The 16,261-nt window shown below is 44.0% G+C and overlaps 2 protein-coding genes across 4 annotated transcripts in view; one reads left to right on the top strand and one right to left on the bottom strand.

Moving 5' to 3' along the window:
- Positions 1-16,261, bottom strand: part of BLNK (B cell linker) — a 284,825-nt gene that overhangs the window by 59,394 nt on the left and 209,170 nt on the right. For all 3 annotated transcript variants that reach the window (XM_056529856.1, XM_056529857.1, XM_056529858.1), the window contains 2 exons: positions 1,836-1,888; positions 1,701-1,741 (listed from right to left, as the gene is read on the bottom strand). In XM_056529856.1, coding sequence (XP_056385831.1) covers positions 1,701-1,741; positions 1,836-1,888 — 94 coding nt within the window. The remainder of the gene's footprint in view (positions 1-1,700; positions 1,742-1,835; positions 1,889-16,261) is intronic.
- On the top strand, positions 12,692-14,929 carry LOC130282023 (uncharacterized). Its single transcript, XM_056529859.1, has 2 exons — positions 12,692-12,904; positions 13,752-14,929. The coding sequence occupies exons 1-2, from the start codon at positions 12,856-12,858 to the stop codon at positions 14,345-14,347; spliced, it is 645 nt and encodes a 214-aa protein (XP_056385834.1). The 5' UTR covers positions 12,692-12,855; the 3' UTR covers positions 14,348-14,929.

Here is a 16,261-nt window from a genome sequence, read left to right as displayed (position 1 = left end):
TTCAAAAATTGGGTCTACAAGAACATGCGAGTGTAAAAAATGAAGAGTGTGAATTTTCTCTTTCTATTCCTGTGAAACACCTAAAGGGTTAATACACTTACTGAATGTCATTTTGAATACTTTGGGGGGGGGTGCAGTTTTTATAATGGGGTCATTTGTGGGGTATTTCTAATATGAAGACCCTTCAAATCCACTTCAAACCTGAACTGGTCCCTGAAAAATTGTGAGTTTGGAAATTTTGAGAAAAATTGGAAAATTGCTGCTGAACTTTGAAGCCCTCTGGTGTCTTCCAAAAATAAAAACACGTCAATTTTATGATGCAAACACAAAGTGGACATATTGTATATGTGAAAATTTTTTTGGGGGAATATCCATTTTCCTTACAAGCAGAGAGCTTCAAAGTTAGAAAAATGCTAAATTTTCAAATTTATCATCAAATTTTGGGATTTTTCACCAAGAAAGGATGCAAGTATCGACAAAATTTTACCACTATGTTAAAGTAGAATATGTCACGAAAAAACAATCTCGGAATCAGAATGATAAGTAAAAGCATTTCAGAGTTATTAAAGTTTAAAGTGACAGTGGTCAGATATGCAAAAAATAGCCGGGTCCTAAGGTGTAAAATGGCTGGGTCCTTAAGGGGTTAATGTAGGACATATGGCCATGTGCTTTAATAATATGTTCCCATTCAGTTTTTTGGAGCCTCATTTTTGCCAGTATTTTACCCACACCAGGAGCAGTTCCAAATAAAATAGTGCAGTTCTTTCTATTATAGTTTTTATCTGTGTCAGTTCCTTTTCTGGTTTGGTAAAAAATACTGAGTAAAATGAGACTCAAAAACTAAATGGGAACAAAGACAAAATGTGCAATAGCACTGTCACTTTTTGACCCGGTGATCACACAATAAACAGGTGCCACCCATCTGGGAAGAGCTTAGGAGAGCAAACACAGTTCTTAAAGTTCAGTGTGGGAGGATGTTCTCTCCTGTTAATGGAACTTCTATAGATGCCCTAGTTACAGTGGAGATTTCTATAATAAAACGTTCTAATAAAAAAAACTTTGTGGACCTAAAAGTCCATATAAACTAAAATGTAATAACAACCCCCTCCAATACATAAAAAAAAATCTGTCTATGTCAACATAAATTGACAAGCTGCCTCAACTTCCTGAGACTAGGGAACTTCCCTGAGTAGGGAAATGAGGAACCCGTTTAACTCTTAAGTGTAAATTTGCACATTTAAAAATTAAATATACATTTTAAAGTACATTTAAAAGAAAAAAAAATAAATCACCATGAGTGTTACATTTCTAAATGCATCTTGTTGCTTAGGACCAAAACATTCTGTTAAAAGGTTAAAGTAAAGACAGAAATTTATTTCTTTTAATTCAGGGATTTTCTTACTTAAAGAAATGGTAAAGGGTTATTAAAAAATGGATGTTCTCTTTCATAAAAGAGCCTCAAAACACACATTATATATGCGCTAATAATAATTTAGTTAAACATTGATAAACTTTAAAATGTAACAATATTCACATTTTGAACCAATAAATGTAATATTAAGGCTCTGAAAATCCCTTTAAATTGTTATAATGCTTTATACAGGTCAAGGTTTTCATTATTTAACTTGTTTCACATATATTTACAAGTTTACATGTTTTTAAGATTTCAGTTTATAAAAATATAAAATAATTGTTCTTACAAAATCGTTGAACCATTCATCATCCTCCCCATTTGCCAGACCTAGAGATAGAAACCACAAAATGTTGTACCAAGAACGAGAATAGAGGAAAAATTCTGAGAATGGATTCGAAGGAATGAATATAGGTCCTTTTACCTGTCTGGTAGTCTCTTTTTGGGACACTCGGTGGAGCTGCCTTGTTTGTTATACTACAAAGAGACATGACAAATTAACCAGCAGTTATAGTAAAGAAACAGGCAAAATAAGCACAAGAACACAGAAAAGCATGATGCACACAATGCAAAGCACAGTGAGTATGCAGTTAGTGAGATATATAGAGGACGAAGGAATGGTTACCAAATTGCAGACGACAGGGTAGATTTATCTACACAACCTATATGGGTACAACTTAATACTCCCAAACATATAACAGCCAGATTTATCTACAGTAGTGCTATTGGATACTGATAAACATCTATTGCAAGAAACTGTTTAAACAGTCACAAGCTCTAGAGCGGAACGGTTCTATTGGAGACATTGATAGATATCCTAGTGGTGTGGGACCGTTTTATTTTGCAATTGAACCCATGGAAATACTTTAAGATCCGAGAAATGTGCTCTCGAATTACCCTAAGTACAAGAAAAAGTGCAAATGTGTTTGTTACATTAAAAACTGTGCACAAAGGATGCGGTCTATCGCAAGCCCTTCTCCGAAAGGAGAGAGGCCCCCCAACAAACCTTCCCCTTCCCCTCCGGGCCAAAAGGCACCTGCAAGGTTCCAGGTTCAATGTTCCTTTTTGCAGAAACTACTAAGGGACCACAAATGCTCCCAGCATGAACCCATGGAAATTTGTGTCAATACCACACTAGTGCAGCAATGGCAAATATACTTTTTATTATGGATTAAGAGGCCATCTTATATAGACAACTTGTAACTTGTGGTAATGAAAAATAAAAAATAAAAATTCAGTTATTGTCCACCATCTAGAAGTGTAATATTTGCAAAGTACTAAGCAGCTGATGTGTCAAGTATATACAATATTTATGGACATGGTTATGAAAACAAATACAAAAATTGACATTTCTATGCAGAGTTTTCATGCAAATTAATTTGCATAAATTCTTGCAAACCAATTTATAATACACTGCACAAAAAATAAAAGGGAACACTTAAACAACACAATGTAACTCCAAGTCAATCACACTTCTGTGAAATTACACTGTCCACACTGATTGACAATTTCACATGCTGTTGTGCAAATGGGACAGACAACAGGTAGAAATTATAGGCAATAAGCAAGACAATAAAGGAGGGGTTCTGCAGATGGTGACCACAAACCACTTCTCAGTTCCTATGCTTCCTGGCTGATGTTTTGGTCACTTTTGAATGCTGGTGGTGCTTTAACTCTAGTGGTGGCATGAGACAGAGTCTACAACCCACATAAGTGGCTCAGGTAGTGCAGCTAATCCAGGATGGCACATCAATGCGAGCTGTGGCAAGAAGGTTTGCTGTGGATGTCACTCCTGACACCCGCTGTGATCCTCCTGCATAATATATAGATTAATCTATGGTCTGCACTGACGTATATACACATATTCATATTTCCCACAGAGTGTTGTGATTGGCTGGAACCATCTGGCCAAATCACAACTCTCTGCAGGAAATACGAATAGGTATATATATATATATTATATATATATATATATATATATATATATATAGCAGTGCAGGCGACCATAGAAGAACGGCCGTCCGCATCTATAAATTATACAGAAGGATCGCAACGGTATCGCAATAGTACAGGTACTACTACTTGCATCATGAAACAGTGTGTGTTCCATGCTGGGAGTAGTATTTCCACCCAAAAAATTAAGAAAAAAAAAAGTTAAAAAAACACACACACTAAATTTTCATTATTGTCGGCTATATTTTTAGTGCCCTGCCTGCAATCATAAATTGATCCCTGTTTAAAAATTAATAAAACATTTTGTTATAAAAAAGATACATTTCATTAAATACAATTTTTTCCATCACTGCTGTATCTTTTTTATTGTAATTTTTTTAATGGTACCCTCCGAAATTTTATAAAAGAATAAATAAAAAAAAAAGGTATCTCCATCACTTTTTTGGATCGCTAAAGTCCAGAAGAGAATAAAAATTGCCTGCAAAAACGCCATAGTTAAAATCCAAATGGCATTTTTTTTACTCCCATAGAAAAACGCCACGATTTCAGGGAAAAAAACGCCATAGGCTCAACAAGCTGCGATTCTGCAAAACTGCCAAGAAACGGAAAAAAAGCCAACAAAAAAAAATAAATAAAAGAGTGAAAAACGCCAAAAAGATAAAAAAAAAAAAAATGCCAAGTAGGAAAACAATTTAGCGATTTCTCATTGATTTACAGCTAACATCTGGCCACAGAGTTTTTAAGCTGAAAAAAACACCATACGGCAGAATTGGCGTCCCACCTCCCCCCCCCCCCCCCCAAAAAAAAAAAAAGTGATTTCCAGCCTAAGGGATGTTCAGTCATGTGTGAATATTGGTAAACCAATCTACCATGGAAAGTTTTAAAGTTATCTTTATACTTTGTGGGTTTTTTTTTCTCTCACTCTTATTGTTTCATTCATATCACATTATTGGGCTATACTTGAGCAAAACTTCTCATGGACAAAACTTATATGTATAAGAAAAAGAACAAACATAGTGGCTAGTAGTCTAGTCTATGAGTGCCCTGGGTACATCAAGGTACACGCAGACTGACAACATAATCCCAAAATGTGATGTGAACATGGTCTAGGACAGTGGTCTCTAACCTGCGGACCGCCGTTGGCTGTTCGGGAATGCTGGGAGTTGTAGTTTTGCAACATCTGGCGGTCCGCACGTTGGAGACCACTGGTCTAGGAGTTTGCTAGAATGTGTGCAGTTTAGGCAGTTCTCTTTGAACTAAAAACACCAGGGGTGAGATTTATCAAAACCTGTCCAGAGGAAAAGTTGCCCATAGTAACCAATCAGATCGCTTCTTTCATTTTTATAAATATGTGACCACTGCATGGTCAAAAAGAAAAAGTTCTACAGGTAGGCAAAAAGAGTGAAACTGTCCATATGTACAGACGCATAAAAGTCGCTAAATATGCTGCTTGCGCCTGAACTGCGCCAAAACAGACAAAAAAAATGCTCTAAAAGCAATGATAACTCTCCCCCTATGTCTTTCATATGTCACAAAATTGACGTACGAGGCTTAGTTAACCACTCTTCTCTAATATTCTAATTAAAGGGGTACTCCGCCCCCAGACATCTTATCCCCTATCTAAAGGATAGGGGATAAGATGTCTGATCACAGGGGCCCTGCTGCTGGGACCCCCGCAATCTCTTTGCAGTACCCAGCACCCGCTTGGTGCGGGTGACGGGGGGGGGGGGGGGGGGGCATCACGAAGGGCATGGCCATGACTTCACGACCCCCTGCTACCCGCTCCAAGCATTCGGATCAAAATGTTCAGAATGCTGGGGCAGCGGAGTACCCCTTTAGGGTATGTTCACACATACAGGATCCTGCGCAGATTTGACGCGCAGGATTTGTAACTGCAGGTTAGAAGCTGCGCTCAGTCATTTAGTTTACATTGAAATCAGCAGCAGAAAATCCTGCTCATCAAATCTGTGTACGTGTGAACGTACCTTCACCTCTTAAGAACGCATACCTGTACGCCCTGTGCCCAGTCCCGGTCTAAAACTCACCCTGCGTCATAGAGGATCAGTCCCGGCGGCTAATGAAAGCCGGCTCCCTGGGCTAATAGCGTGCCGCACTGATTGTTGTGCAGTGTGCTATTAACCCTTTAGATGCGGCGTTCAAAGTTGATTGCCACGTCTCAAGTAACAAGTAATCAATCAGCGATTGATTTGCTCAAAGCCTGAAATCCAGGCTTGAGCAATCAACTGCCAATCAACACTGATCATTGCCGTGTTAATGCATGGCAGTGATCTGTGTAGAAGATCAGTGTGTGCAGTGTTATAGCCACTAGAGAGGGCTATAACACTGCAAAAAAAAGTGTAAAAAAAATGAATAAAGATCATTTAACTCCTTCCCTAACAAAAGTAAGAATCAACCCCTTTTCCCATTAAAAAAAAAAAACTGTGTAAATAAAAATAAACATATGTGGTATCACCGCGTGCGGAAATATCTGAACTATAAAAATATATCCTTAATTAAACTGTACTGCACTGTCAATGGCATACGTGCAAAAAAATTCCAAAGTCCAAAATAGCATATTTTTGGTCACTTTTTATATCATGAAAATAATTAAATAACAAGGCGATCAAAAAGTCCAATCAATATAAAAATAGTACTGCTAAAAATTTCAGATCACAGCATAAAAAAAATTTGCCTCCCATACCGCCCCGTACGCGGAAAAATAAAAAAGTTATAGGGGTCAAAAGATAACAATTTTAAACGTATTAATTTTTGTTCATGTAGTTATGATTGTTTCCAGAAGAATCACAAAAGCAAACCTATATAAGCAGGGTATCATTTTAATCGTATGGACCTACAGAATAAGGAAAAAGGTGTCATTTTTTTACTGAAAAATGCACTGTGTAAAATGACTAATGTCACTGCAAAGTAGAAATAGTGGGGCAAAAAATCAGCCACAATATGGAATTTTACGTTCAAAATTGAAAGGGTTATGATTTTTAAAAGGTAAGGAGGAAAAAAACGAAAGTGCAAAAACGGAAAAACCCTGAGTCCTTAAGGGGTTAAAGGGGTTATTCAGGATTAGAAGAATGTACCTTCTTTTTGGAAACCGAGTCACTCTTGTCTTCAGGTTGTGTGTGGTATTGCAGCTAAGTTACACTGAAGTGAATAGAGCAAAGTTGTAATTCCACACACAGCCAGGTGTGGTGCTGTTTTTGAAGAAAGCAACTATGTTCTTCTAAGCTCAGATAAAGCTTTAAACTGAAAGGAAGCATAGGGGAAGAATTGAAAACCAAATGGGGAAAAGTTCCAATGCAAGAAGTTTGGTAAATCTCAAATGTTTTTTCTTTGTTCAAGCCATTGTATAAATTTAGAAAAATGTCTCTCCTCCCCCCCCTCCGAAAAAGCATCATTCTTATGTGTAGTGTTTGCCTGGTACAGCCTATTTACAGTGCATTCGGAAAGTTTATTTTTTTAATATTTTTTAACATTTTGTTATATTGTGGCCTTGTGCTAAAATAAAAACAAATCTAAATTTCACCCATCAACCTGCACTCAATGCCTCGTCATGAGAATATGAACGCTTAATTTTAGTAATTCATGTTTCAAGACACCGTTCACCCCTGATGATATGACTGGTGTCACAAAACACGAAGGGGAAGCTATTGTGTGTTTTTATATCACAGCCTAACCAGTAAGCGTACTGAAGACACCGATACAATTTCACTTTGGAAAGAGATTAATGTCTTGACATCATACTGATAGACCTAGGCTTTTAACTTTACAAAATACTTAGAATACTAATATTAAAATTTTGTATACTTAAAAATAAGTTTTATTGGGGTTCACAACACAGAGGTCTTATACCCCAGGGTCCTTTTGGATCAACAGGGTATTTCAGTTAACCCGGTTCCCATTCTTTGGACATTTTCTGTATATGAAGTTATCTCTTCAATAAAAAAACATGTAAGCATACCGGGAGTGTGCAGAGAAACACCACAATGAAACTTTTTGGACTTAATTGAAAGAATCATGTCTGGTGGAAACCAATGAAATGTCTCTGGAGAGACCTGAAAATGGCTTCTACTGACAGTCCACATCCAACCCCTAAGAAAACCCCTAAATCCTGGTGTGTAAACCTTGTGGCCTCATCCCCAAGAAGACTGGAGGTCACAACCGCTGCCAAAGGGGCTTCAACTAAGTCCTGAGTAATGGGTATGAATACTTATGTCATTGTGATATTTTTATTTTCTCTTTTAAATAAATGAGCAAATATTGTTAACCTTCTGGATCCAGTGCAGAGATATAGAAATATGGAGCACTCACCCGGTCTTTAACAGAGAAAAGCTTCTTTACTGCATCAAGAAAATCTTGGCATTCTCATGGAGTGCGGGAGAGCGGACAGAAACGCCCATGAACCTGCAAATGCAAGTTTTTCTTCCATCATTCTGCCCCCAGTGCCCCATAACAACAAAGTATAAACAGAAGCTTAAAAATAGGTCCAACACAAAGATAACCCGGCACTGTTACTTCACATATGGGAATGTTCATCTAACTCCTGCAGCTGCCGACCATCTCGGTGATCACATACAAGGTGAAATATGGATCCAGTGCAGAGATATAGAAAAATGGAGCACTCACCCGGTCTTTAATAGAGAAAAGCTCTAGGGGGCCTGAGGAAGCGCTGTCTGCACGATACGGACCGTCGCCCATCCCACTCCCCCACCCCCTGTTCCTGTCCGCTCTCCCGCACTCCATGAGAATGCCAAGATTTTCTTGATGCAATAAAGAAGCTTTTCTCTATTAAAGACCGGGTGAGTGCTCCATTTTTCTATATCTCTGCACTGGATCCATATTTCACCTTGTATGTGATCACCGAGATGGTCTGACAGCTGCAGGAGTTAGATGAACATTCCCATATGTGAAGTAACAGTGCCGGGTTATCTTTGTGTTGGACCTATTTTTAAGCTTCTGTTTATACTTTGTTGTTATGGGGCACTGGGTGCAGAATGATGGAAGAAAAACTTGCATTTGCAGGTTCATGGGCGACATCAAATATATATATTTTTTTACAATTTTTGCAGGAGGCCACAACCTGAAGGAAAAGCGCCTGAAGACGTTCCGAATAAATGGTAAGTCTTCCTCATTCCCTTCATTCACCAAGTTCACCAGATCTGAATGCAGACATACAAAAGAAATGTTTATCTGAAACCTTTCCTTTCTGCTGCAGTTTTCTGTTGTCTCTCGTGTGCTATAATACAGGAACCTGCTAGACAGGAATTACTACCACATGGCAAAATGCATGGAGAGGATTTTCATTCCCGAGATTTGGTATCGGTGTAATCCGTTCATGTTCAACACTCGCGTGTAATAAAAAATGTCATTGAACACATGTACACAGGAAAATGACTTTGCAGAGCACAGAACGCTTATCTGTTGGTTCAGGTAAATAAGCAGTTCCTGTATTATTTATTAACTTGTGTTGCATATTTATTGATCTAGTTAAGTTGCTTATATAGTGCCAACATGTTTTTCTCTGTTGTACAGAGATTGTCTTCACTCACATCAGTCCCTGTCCTCACAGTCTCTAAAATGTCACAGAAACATTAGGGCAAATTTCTTAGGAAACCTATGAACTTCCCTGTATGTTTATTGAAGTATGTGATGAAAATGTAGGTTACCTAGCCGAATAGGCATAGGTAGCCCTGACTGTGGGGACGAAAGGGTTAAGAAGCAGGAAGAAATAGCAACCCTCCCACTCCAGTACCTTGGGGAGGGGTTTTCCAAAGGGGGTACGCCCAGGGGTATTTACTGGGTGTCCTGCAAGCAGCTCTCCCTCTTGTGTTCCAGCATCCAAGGTGAGAGCATCCCCTGTGATGGCTGACGAACAGTTTTGGTGTGGTTTCCGGGAGCGGGTGCTGGCTGATGCTTCACTTATCCCCCGCATTTTAGCGGAGCTCGGGGACGCTGCTGCGATGCGTGCCCCGGCTCCTGTTAGCTCCCCTGTTCCTGTTGCAGCCCCTGTTGATTTACTGTCGGCTCCGGCGGCGGCCCCGCGGGGCCGACGTACTTCTAGACAGAGGCGCCCCCCTTCCAGGCTTAGCCCCAGTCCCCCTTACCTTCCCAGCGGCGCCCGGCGTGCTGGGGAGGCCGCGCGCACGGCGCCGGGATCCCGGGCCTTCGCGGCCAGCATTGGCCCAGCGAAGTGTCGGGCGGTAGCTCCGCCCCTTCCGGTTTCGGCTCCCCGCACTTCCCGGCGCGCTGTATCGGCTGCAGCTAGGGCTGAGCGCGGATCCTTAGTGGCAGGTCAGATAATGGGCGCACAGGCCTCTCATAATTCGCAGGCATCCTCATCAGCTGATGAGGTGCCTGGTACCCCTCCTGTTTTCCAGGGTCCCAGTGTGGTTCCAATTGCAGGCAGCAGCTATACTAGTCTCCCTGAAAATGCCCCTTTGCTGCCTGCTGTAGTAGATTCTATGGATGTGGGTAGTGAGCCTTTATTTGAAGATGCTGTAGAGGTTGTGGGAGTGGGCCAGGGTTTGTTGCCTCCTATCTCTCAGGCTACAATTTTAACCCCTGCTCCACAGCCACATAGTGCCCCCAGCCCCTTGCATAACCCCCTCCCTCCTCCCCCCCCTCCCCCAGTGGTTGCTGCTGCACAGTTGCCGGCGCCTATAGTCAGCCAGCCACCGCGTGACCGTGATGGTTATGGGTCTGTGAGTCGGTCCCGTGGGCGTCGGTCCCGATCGTCCTCCCGGGGTTCTGGCCGATCGCGCAGAAGCAGAACTGCTGTGTCGCATCATGGGTGTAGGAGACGTTGTCGCCGGGAGTCCAGGAACAGGGACAGGTCCCGCAGGTCCCGTTCATCCCGCTGGCGTTCGCCCTCCTCCTCGGGGGAGAGTTCCTGGAGTTCCGTTAGCCCGGACAGGAGGTCTCGTAGGCGTTCGGGCAGGCGACACAGGTCTAAGCCTGCTCGGAGGTCTTCAAATGGAGCTGACCGACAAGGGGCTGTAGATACACCTGCACCCGTGGAGCGTGTGGACCCTGCTCCGGTTCCTCAGTGTGGACCTTCATCTTCTCCGACTGTTGTTCCTGCGCAGACGGGTGAGTTCAACTTTGCTGGGGTTTGGGGTGATGCGGGTTCTGATCTTTTGCCTACTCTTAAAGCGGTTTTGGCTAGGTTGGAGGGTTCACAGGCTAGTCCTGCTCCCGTGGTTAGGAAGGTTTCCCCGGTACGGGCGGGGGTACATAAAGAGTCATTCTTTTGTGGTGTCAGTCCCCTTGGATCGCATGTGGAGTTGGCTGTGAAAGAAAAGATTTGGGGGAACCAGTATGTTGATGTCTGGTCGTTGGTGTCGGTGGACCAGCACACCATTGATAAGGAGCGTAGGCCTCAGCCTGAAAAGTCTTTTCCAGCTAGGCCAAAAGTAGGTAAGACTATGGGAAATTGGGTTCAGGCTTTTGCTGTTTTGGGTTGTATAATGGGTGAAAAGCATCCTGAACGTTGTTCGGAGCTTTTTATATATATGGACTCGGTGTATAATGCCTACAAGTCTCATGGGGGTTCAGCCTGGTGGCGTTATGACGAAGAATTTCGTCGTCGCCTGGCCTTGACGCCCGAGGTTGGTTGGGGAGTTAAGGCAACTGATGTTTGGTTGCGCTTGATGATGGCCCAGAAGGGAACCCCCTTTCAGTCTGGGGCCGCTGGCCCAGCGGGGACACCAGGGTCAGTGGCCGTGCGGCGTCCCGGCGCATGCTGGCTATTTAACGAAGGACACTGTAAGTTCCTTAACCTGTGCAAATACAAGCATGAATGCTCCGCTTGCGGAGGTGGCCACGCTGCAACGCGTTGTCCACGGGCCCCGAAGCTCCCGGGGCGTCCCGCAGCTGCCGGTGAGGGGAAGGACGCCGGTGAACGTGTCCGCGATGTCCCCGTGGTTAGAGCGGTACCCCAATAGGGAGTGCGCCCGAGTTTTGAGGGATGGTTTTTCCCAGGGGTTTTTTATCCCCTTTGTTTTGGGTTCTGATGCTGGGGAGTACCCCGACAATTTGAAATCTGCCAGGGAACGCCCGGATGTGTTGAGTGAAAAAATTGGAAAGGAGGTGGCCCTGGGGCGCTTTATGGGCCCGTACCGCCACCCTCCGCTGCCTATGTTTAGAGTTTCCCCGTTGGGTGTGGTGCCTAAGAAGGAGGCTGGAAAATTCCGACTTATCCATCATTTGTCCTACCCGAAGGGTACATCTGTTAATGACGGGATTCCGAAGGAGGATTCCTCGGTTTCCTACGTGTCTTTTGACAGGGCAGTGGCACTAGTGCGGGGAGCGGGGCCTGCAGCCTTAATGGCGAAGTCCGATATTGAATCGGCTTTTCGCCTGCTCCCGGTACATCCGGAGTGTTTTCATTTGTTGGGTTGTCGTATGGATGGTGATTTCTATTATGATGTCTGTTTGCCCATGGGTTGTTCTATCTCATGTCACTATTTCGAAATGTTTAGTACGTTTTTGGAGTGGGTAGTACGTTTTGAGACGGGCTGTTCATCGGTGATTCACTATTTGGACGACTTTTTGTTCGTTGCCCCTGCGGGTTCCCCCAGATGTGGTTTCCTGTTAAGTACTTTTCGTTTTTTGATGCAGCGTTTCGGTGTTCCGCTGTCTGCAGACAAGACGGAAGGTCCGTCCACAGTAATGTCTTTTTTGGGTATTGAGATTGATTCGGTGGCCATGGTTTTTCGTTTGCCTTCTACTAAGTTGGAGATTATGTTACAATGGGTTGAATGTTTTTGTGAGGCGAAGAAAGTCACTCTTCGGCAGATGCAGGTGCTCTTGGGGCATTTGGTTTTTGCCTGTCGGGTAATGCCGATGGGTAGGGTTTTTTCCAGGCGTTTATCTTTAGCGACCAGGGGAGTTGCCCTACCTGGTCACCGGATCCGCATCTCTCGGTGTCTGAGATCTGATTTGTTGGTGTGGCGGGAGTTTCTGCGGTGTTATAATGGCCATACCTGTTGGCAGGCGGAGGAGGTCTGCAGCGGTGAACTGCAGCTTTTCACGGATGCTGCAGGATCGGTTGGTTTTGGTGCCTTTTTTGCTGGTGAGTGGTGCGCGGAGGCGTGGCCGCCGGATTGGGAAGAGAGGGGTTGGTGCCGGAACTTGGCGTTATTGGAACTTTTTCCTATCGTTGTGGCTGTTGAGCTGTGGAGTGGTCGTTTCAGTAATCAAAGGGTTTGTTTTTGGACGGACAACGCAAGTGTGGTGCATTGTATTAATGGCTTGTCTTCCTCTTCTCTTCCTGTTTTGTCGCTTTTACGTCACTTGGTTCTCCGCTGTTTGGAATGCAATATTTGGTTCCGGGCTCGGCATGTCCCGGGTGTTGATAATGTTATTGCTGATTCTTTGTCTCGATTTCAGTTCCAGGACTTCAGGAGGTTGTGCCCGACGGCAGAGCTGGAGGGTCGAGCGTGCCCGCCTTTGGTCTGGGGCCTAGTGACAGGAGATTGATGCCACTACTGGAATCATCGATGGCGGCCTCTACGTGGTCGGGACATGGTAAGGCGTGGAAGGAGTGGTGTCTTTTGGTGTATGGGCGAAATGTGTCTGGGTGTTCTGATTCGAGATTGGAGGTAACTGTGGACTACTTATTGTCATTGCGCGCTTCACATTTTTCTGCTTTAGTGGCGCGGCGCAGGCTGGCGGGGGTTAGTTTTTATTTTCGCTTACTGGGGTGGGAAGATGTTACAAAACGTTTTTTGATTCAGCAATCGCTGAAGGGATGGCAGCGTACTCATGTCCGATGGGAACAGCGGCGCCCTGTTTCCTATACTTTGCTTGTCTCGCTAGTACAGGCCTCGGTCAGTTGCTGTTGTTCCCCTTTTGAATCTGCCTTATACTCCGCTGCTTTTTGTGTTGCGTTTTTTGGTGCTCTGCGGGTGGGGGAGTTGGTTCCTTCCTCTAAGCGGGGTTCTGGTGGTTTGCTTTTTGAGGATGTGGTTTGCTCCAACGGTGTTTTGCAGCTGCGTATTCGGCGGTCAAAAACCGATCAGGCGGGAACGGGAGCTTGGGTTCGCCTTCAGTCGGTTGATGGCCCGGCCTGCCCGGTGCGGGCGGTTTCCGCTTATTTGTTGATTCGTGTTTCTGGCAGACAATTTTTCTCTCATGCTGATGGTTCGGCTTTGTCCCGTTTTCAATTTCAGTCGCTGTTCAAGCGGTGTCTGCAATACGCGGGGGCCCCCCCTTCCGAATTCGGAACGCATTCCTTTCGGATTGGGGCGGCTACGGAGGCGTCCAGGGCAGGATTGTCCGTGTCTGATATTCAGCGTATTGGGCGTTGGCGCTCGGATTGCTATGCTGGTTACGTGCGCCCTGAATTGTTGCTTTAACCTGTTTTTCCTTTTAGATCCTCCGGTTGCTACGGTGGTGTTCTTGGGCCACTCCTATGTTCATCGGGCGGCACAGCGAGCGGCCTGCCGGCCTGGAGGGAGATCGTTGGGTTTCCATCAAGTCGATGCCCATTGGAGGGGGATTCCGGGTATGAGATGGCCTCAAGTGCTCTCGGAGACGGTGGACCTGTCCGGTAGGCTGAGATCGGGAGTTGTTTTGGTTGTCCACGCGGGTGGCAACGACCTATGTTTCACCAGGGTCCCCGAGTTGATAACTATTATGAAAGCGGATGTGGAACGGCTCGGTGGATTTTTCTCCGAGATGGTTCTGGTGTGGTCGGAGATTGTTCCAAGGGTAAAATGGCAGGGTGCCAGGGATGCAGAGGCCATTGAGCGGTCTCGCCGTTTAGTTAATTCCAGGATGGCGAGGTTTGTTCGGTCCAAGGGCGGTGTGGTGGTCAGGCACAGGGAGCTGGAAGGGGATAATAGGAGGTTTATGATAAGCGATGGTGTCCACCTCAACGATATTGGGCTGGACATCTTCCTTTCTGGCCTTCAAGATGGCGTTGAACAGGCCCTTTTTGTATTGAGTGGGGGTCGGAGCTCCGTGTAGGAGTACACGGGCTCCTTCTGTGGCGTAAAGGAAGTTTATTTTGGGGAGTTCTGAGGTGCCGAAGGCAGCACATGCACGCTGTGGAGACAGTGGGGCATACTGCTTCGGCTGAAGCAGTACTTCGGCAATAAGAAGTTGTGTTTTTCATGGTTACTGCTATGCAGTGTTATATTTATTTAACAGAGTTACATATATTTAAATAAACGAGCTGTGACCACCACCCAGCCCACTTAAAAGGTTCATGAGTGTCAGTGTTTTATTTCAGAGTGGGAGAATTTAGATTTAAGATCTGTTAAAAGGTTTGTCCGTACAGTCTGTAGGTTACCTAGCCGAATAGGCATAGGTAGCCCTGACTGTGGGGACGAAAGGGTTAAGAAGCAGGAAGAAATAGCAACCCTCCCACTCCAGTACCTTGGGGAGGGGTTTTCCAAAGGGGGTACGCCCAGGGGTATTTACTGGGTGTCCTGCAAGCAGCTCTCCCTCTTGTGTTCCAGCATCCAAGGTCCCGCCCTCCCTCCCTGGTTTTTGCTTTCCTGTTTGTTTTGTTTGTTCAACTGGGCGTCCTGTTGTGGGACGTTCGGTTTTTTGTTACCCCTTTTATATAAAAAAAAAAAAAAAAAAAAATAAATATATATATTTTCCTTTTTTATGATCAATTTCAATATACTTGTGTGATTTTGTAAGTCACAGCTGGCGTAAAGGAAGTTTATTTTGGGGAGTTCTGAGGTGCCGAAGGCAGCACATGCACGCTGTGGAGACAGTGGGGCATACTGCTTCGGCTGAAGCAGTACTTCGGCAATAAGAAGTTGTGTTTTTCATGGTTACTGCTATGCAGTGTTATATTTATTTAACAGAGTTACATATATTTAAATAAACGAGCTGTGACCACCACCCAGCCCACTTAAAAGGTTCATGAGTGTCAGTGTTTTATTTCAGAGTGGGAGAATTTAGATTTAAGATCTGTTAAAAGGTTTGTCCGTACAGTCTAGAACACCCAGAGAAAACCCACAAGAACTCCCACAAGAACACAAACTCCATGCAGATATTGGCCTAGGTCAGATTTGAACCCAGGGTCCCAGTGCCCAATGTATAGTCTTATGCATCTCCTTATAAAGAGTCTGATTATCTATTCAATCTGTAGATTAGTCTGTCTGAAGGTTATCTTTCCTTTGACTTCTGCCTTTTTCTTTTTAGTCATAACCACATGATGTGTAGAAAGCAGAGATATTGCTATAAAAAGCGCACTGGGTTACCTCTCTGGTCTCCACTCAATCACACGGTCGGAAATATTTCCTCCTTTACTGTGTATCTACATTACATGATTATAGCTTGGCACTATATAAAGTTTGAGAAGAATTTTATCCTCTCATTGTCTCCATAAGATCACAGCAGCATCAGATTTGTTTGTTTTTGGGTGAACCAAAGAAAATCAGAAAGTGCACTCTCCATCTCTAAAGAACAGTATATATGGTGTATACATTCACTTATTAGCTTCATAACATTTTTTGCTATACACAGGACATAAGATCAAATTGCTCATTTGTGAATCAACAGATAACAGAGACTCTGGTGGCAAGTGATTGGCTCCAGTGTCCGCTCTACATGGATCCTGTGGCAGGCCTTAACCCTCCAGAGCTATGGGAATACACAACACAGGTTGTACTTAAATATTAAATATAATATCCTGGTACCTGTACCGATCAGCTGATTGAAGGAGCTGCGGTGTTTGAGCTTGCACTGTGGCCTCTTCATTACAAGGCACAGCGCCACACATCTTATAGTGCCTGTGGTTGGTACTACACATAGCTTTGTCTCATTAATTTGAATGAGCCTGAGCTGTGTTAAGCTTCAGTACTAGGCACAGGCGCTACATGATATAAGGCACTGTGCCTGGTTATCAATGATGAGACTGCA

This window comes from Hyla sarda, chromosome 7, assembly GCF_029499605.1.
Source record: "Hyla sarda isolate aHylSar1 chromosome 7, aHylSar1.hap1, whole genome shotgun sequence".
In the NCBI taxonomy this organism is placed as follows: Eukaryota; Metazoa; Chordata; class Amphibia; order Anura; family Hylidae; genus Hyla; species Hyla sarda.
This window is presented reverse-complemented; position numbering and strand designations above follow the sequence as displayed.

Coding starts and splice junctions, on each gene's coding strand:
- LOC130282023 (XM_056529859.1), top strand. CDS start 12,856: ATGCCACTACTGGAATCATCGATGGCGGCCTCTACGTGGTCGGGACAT. Junction 12,905..13,751: donor CTCTACGTGGTCGGGACATG/GTAAGGCGTGGA, acceptor TTTTCCTTTTAG/ATCCTCCGGTTGCTACGGTG.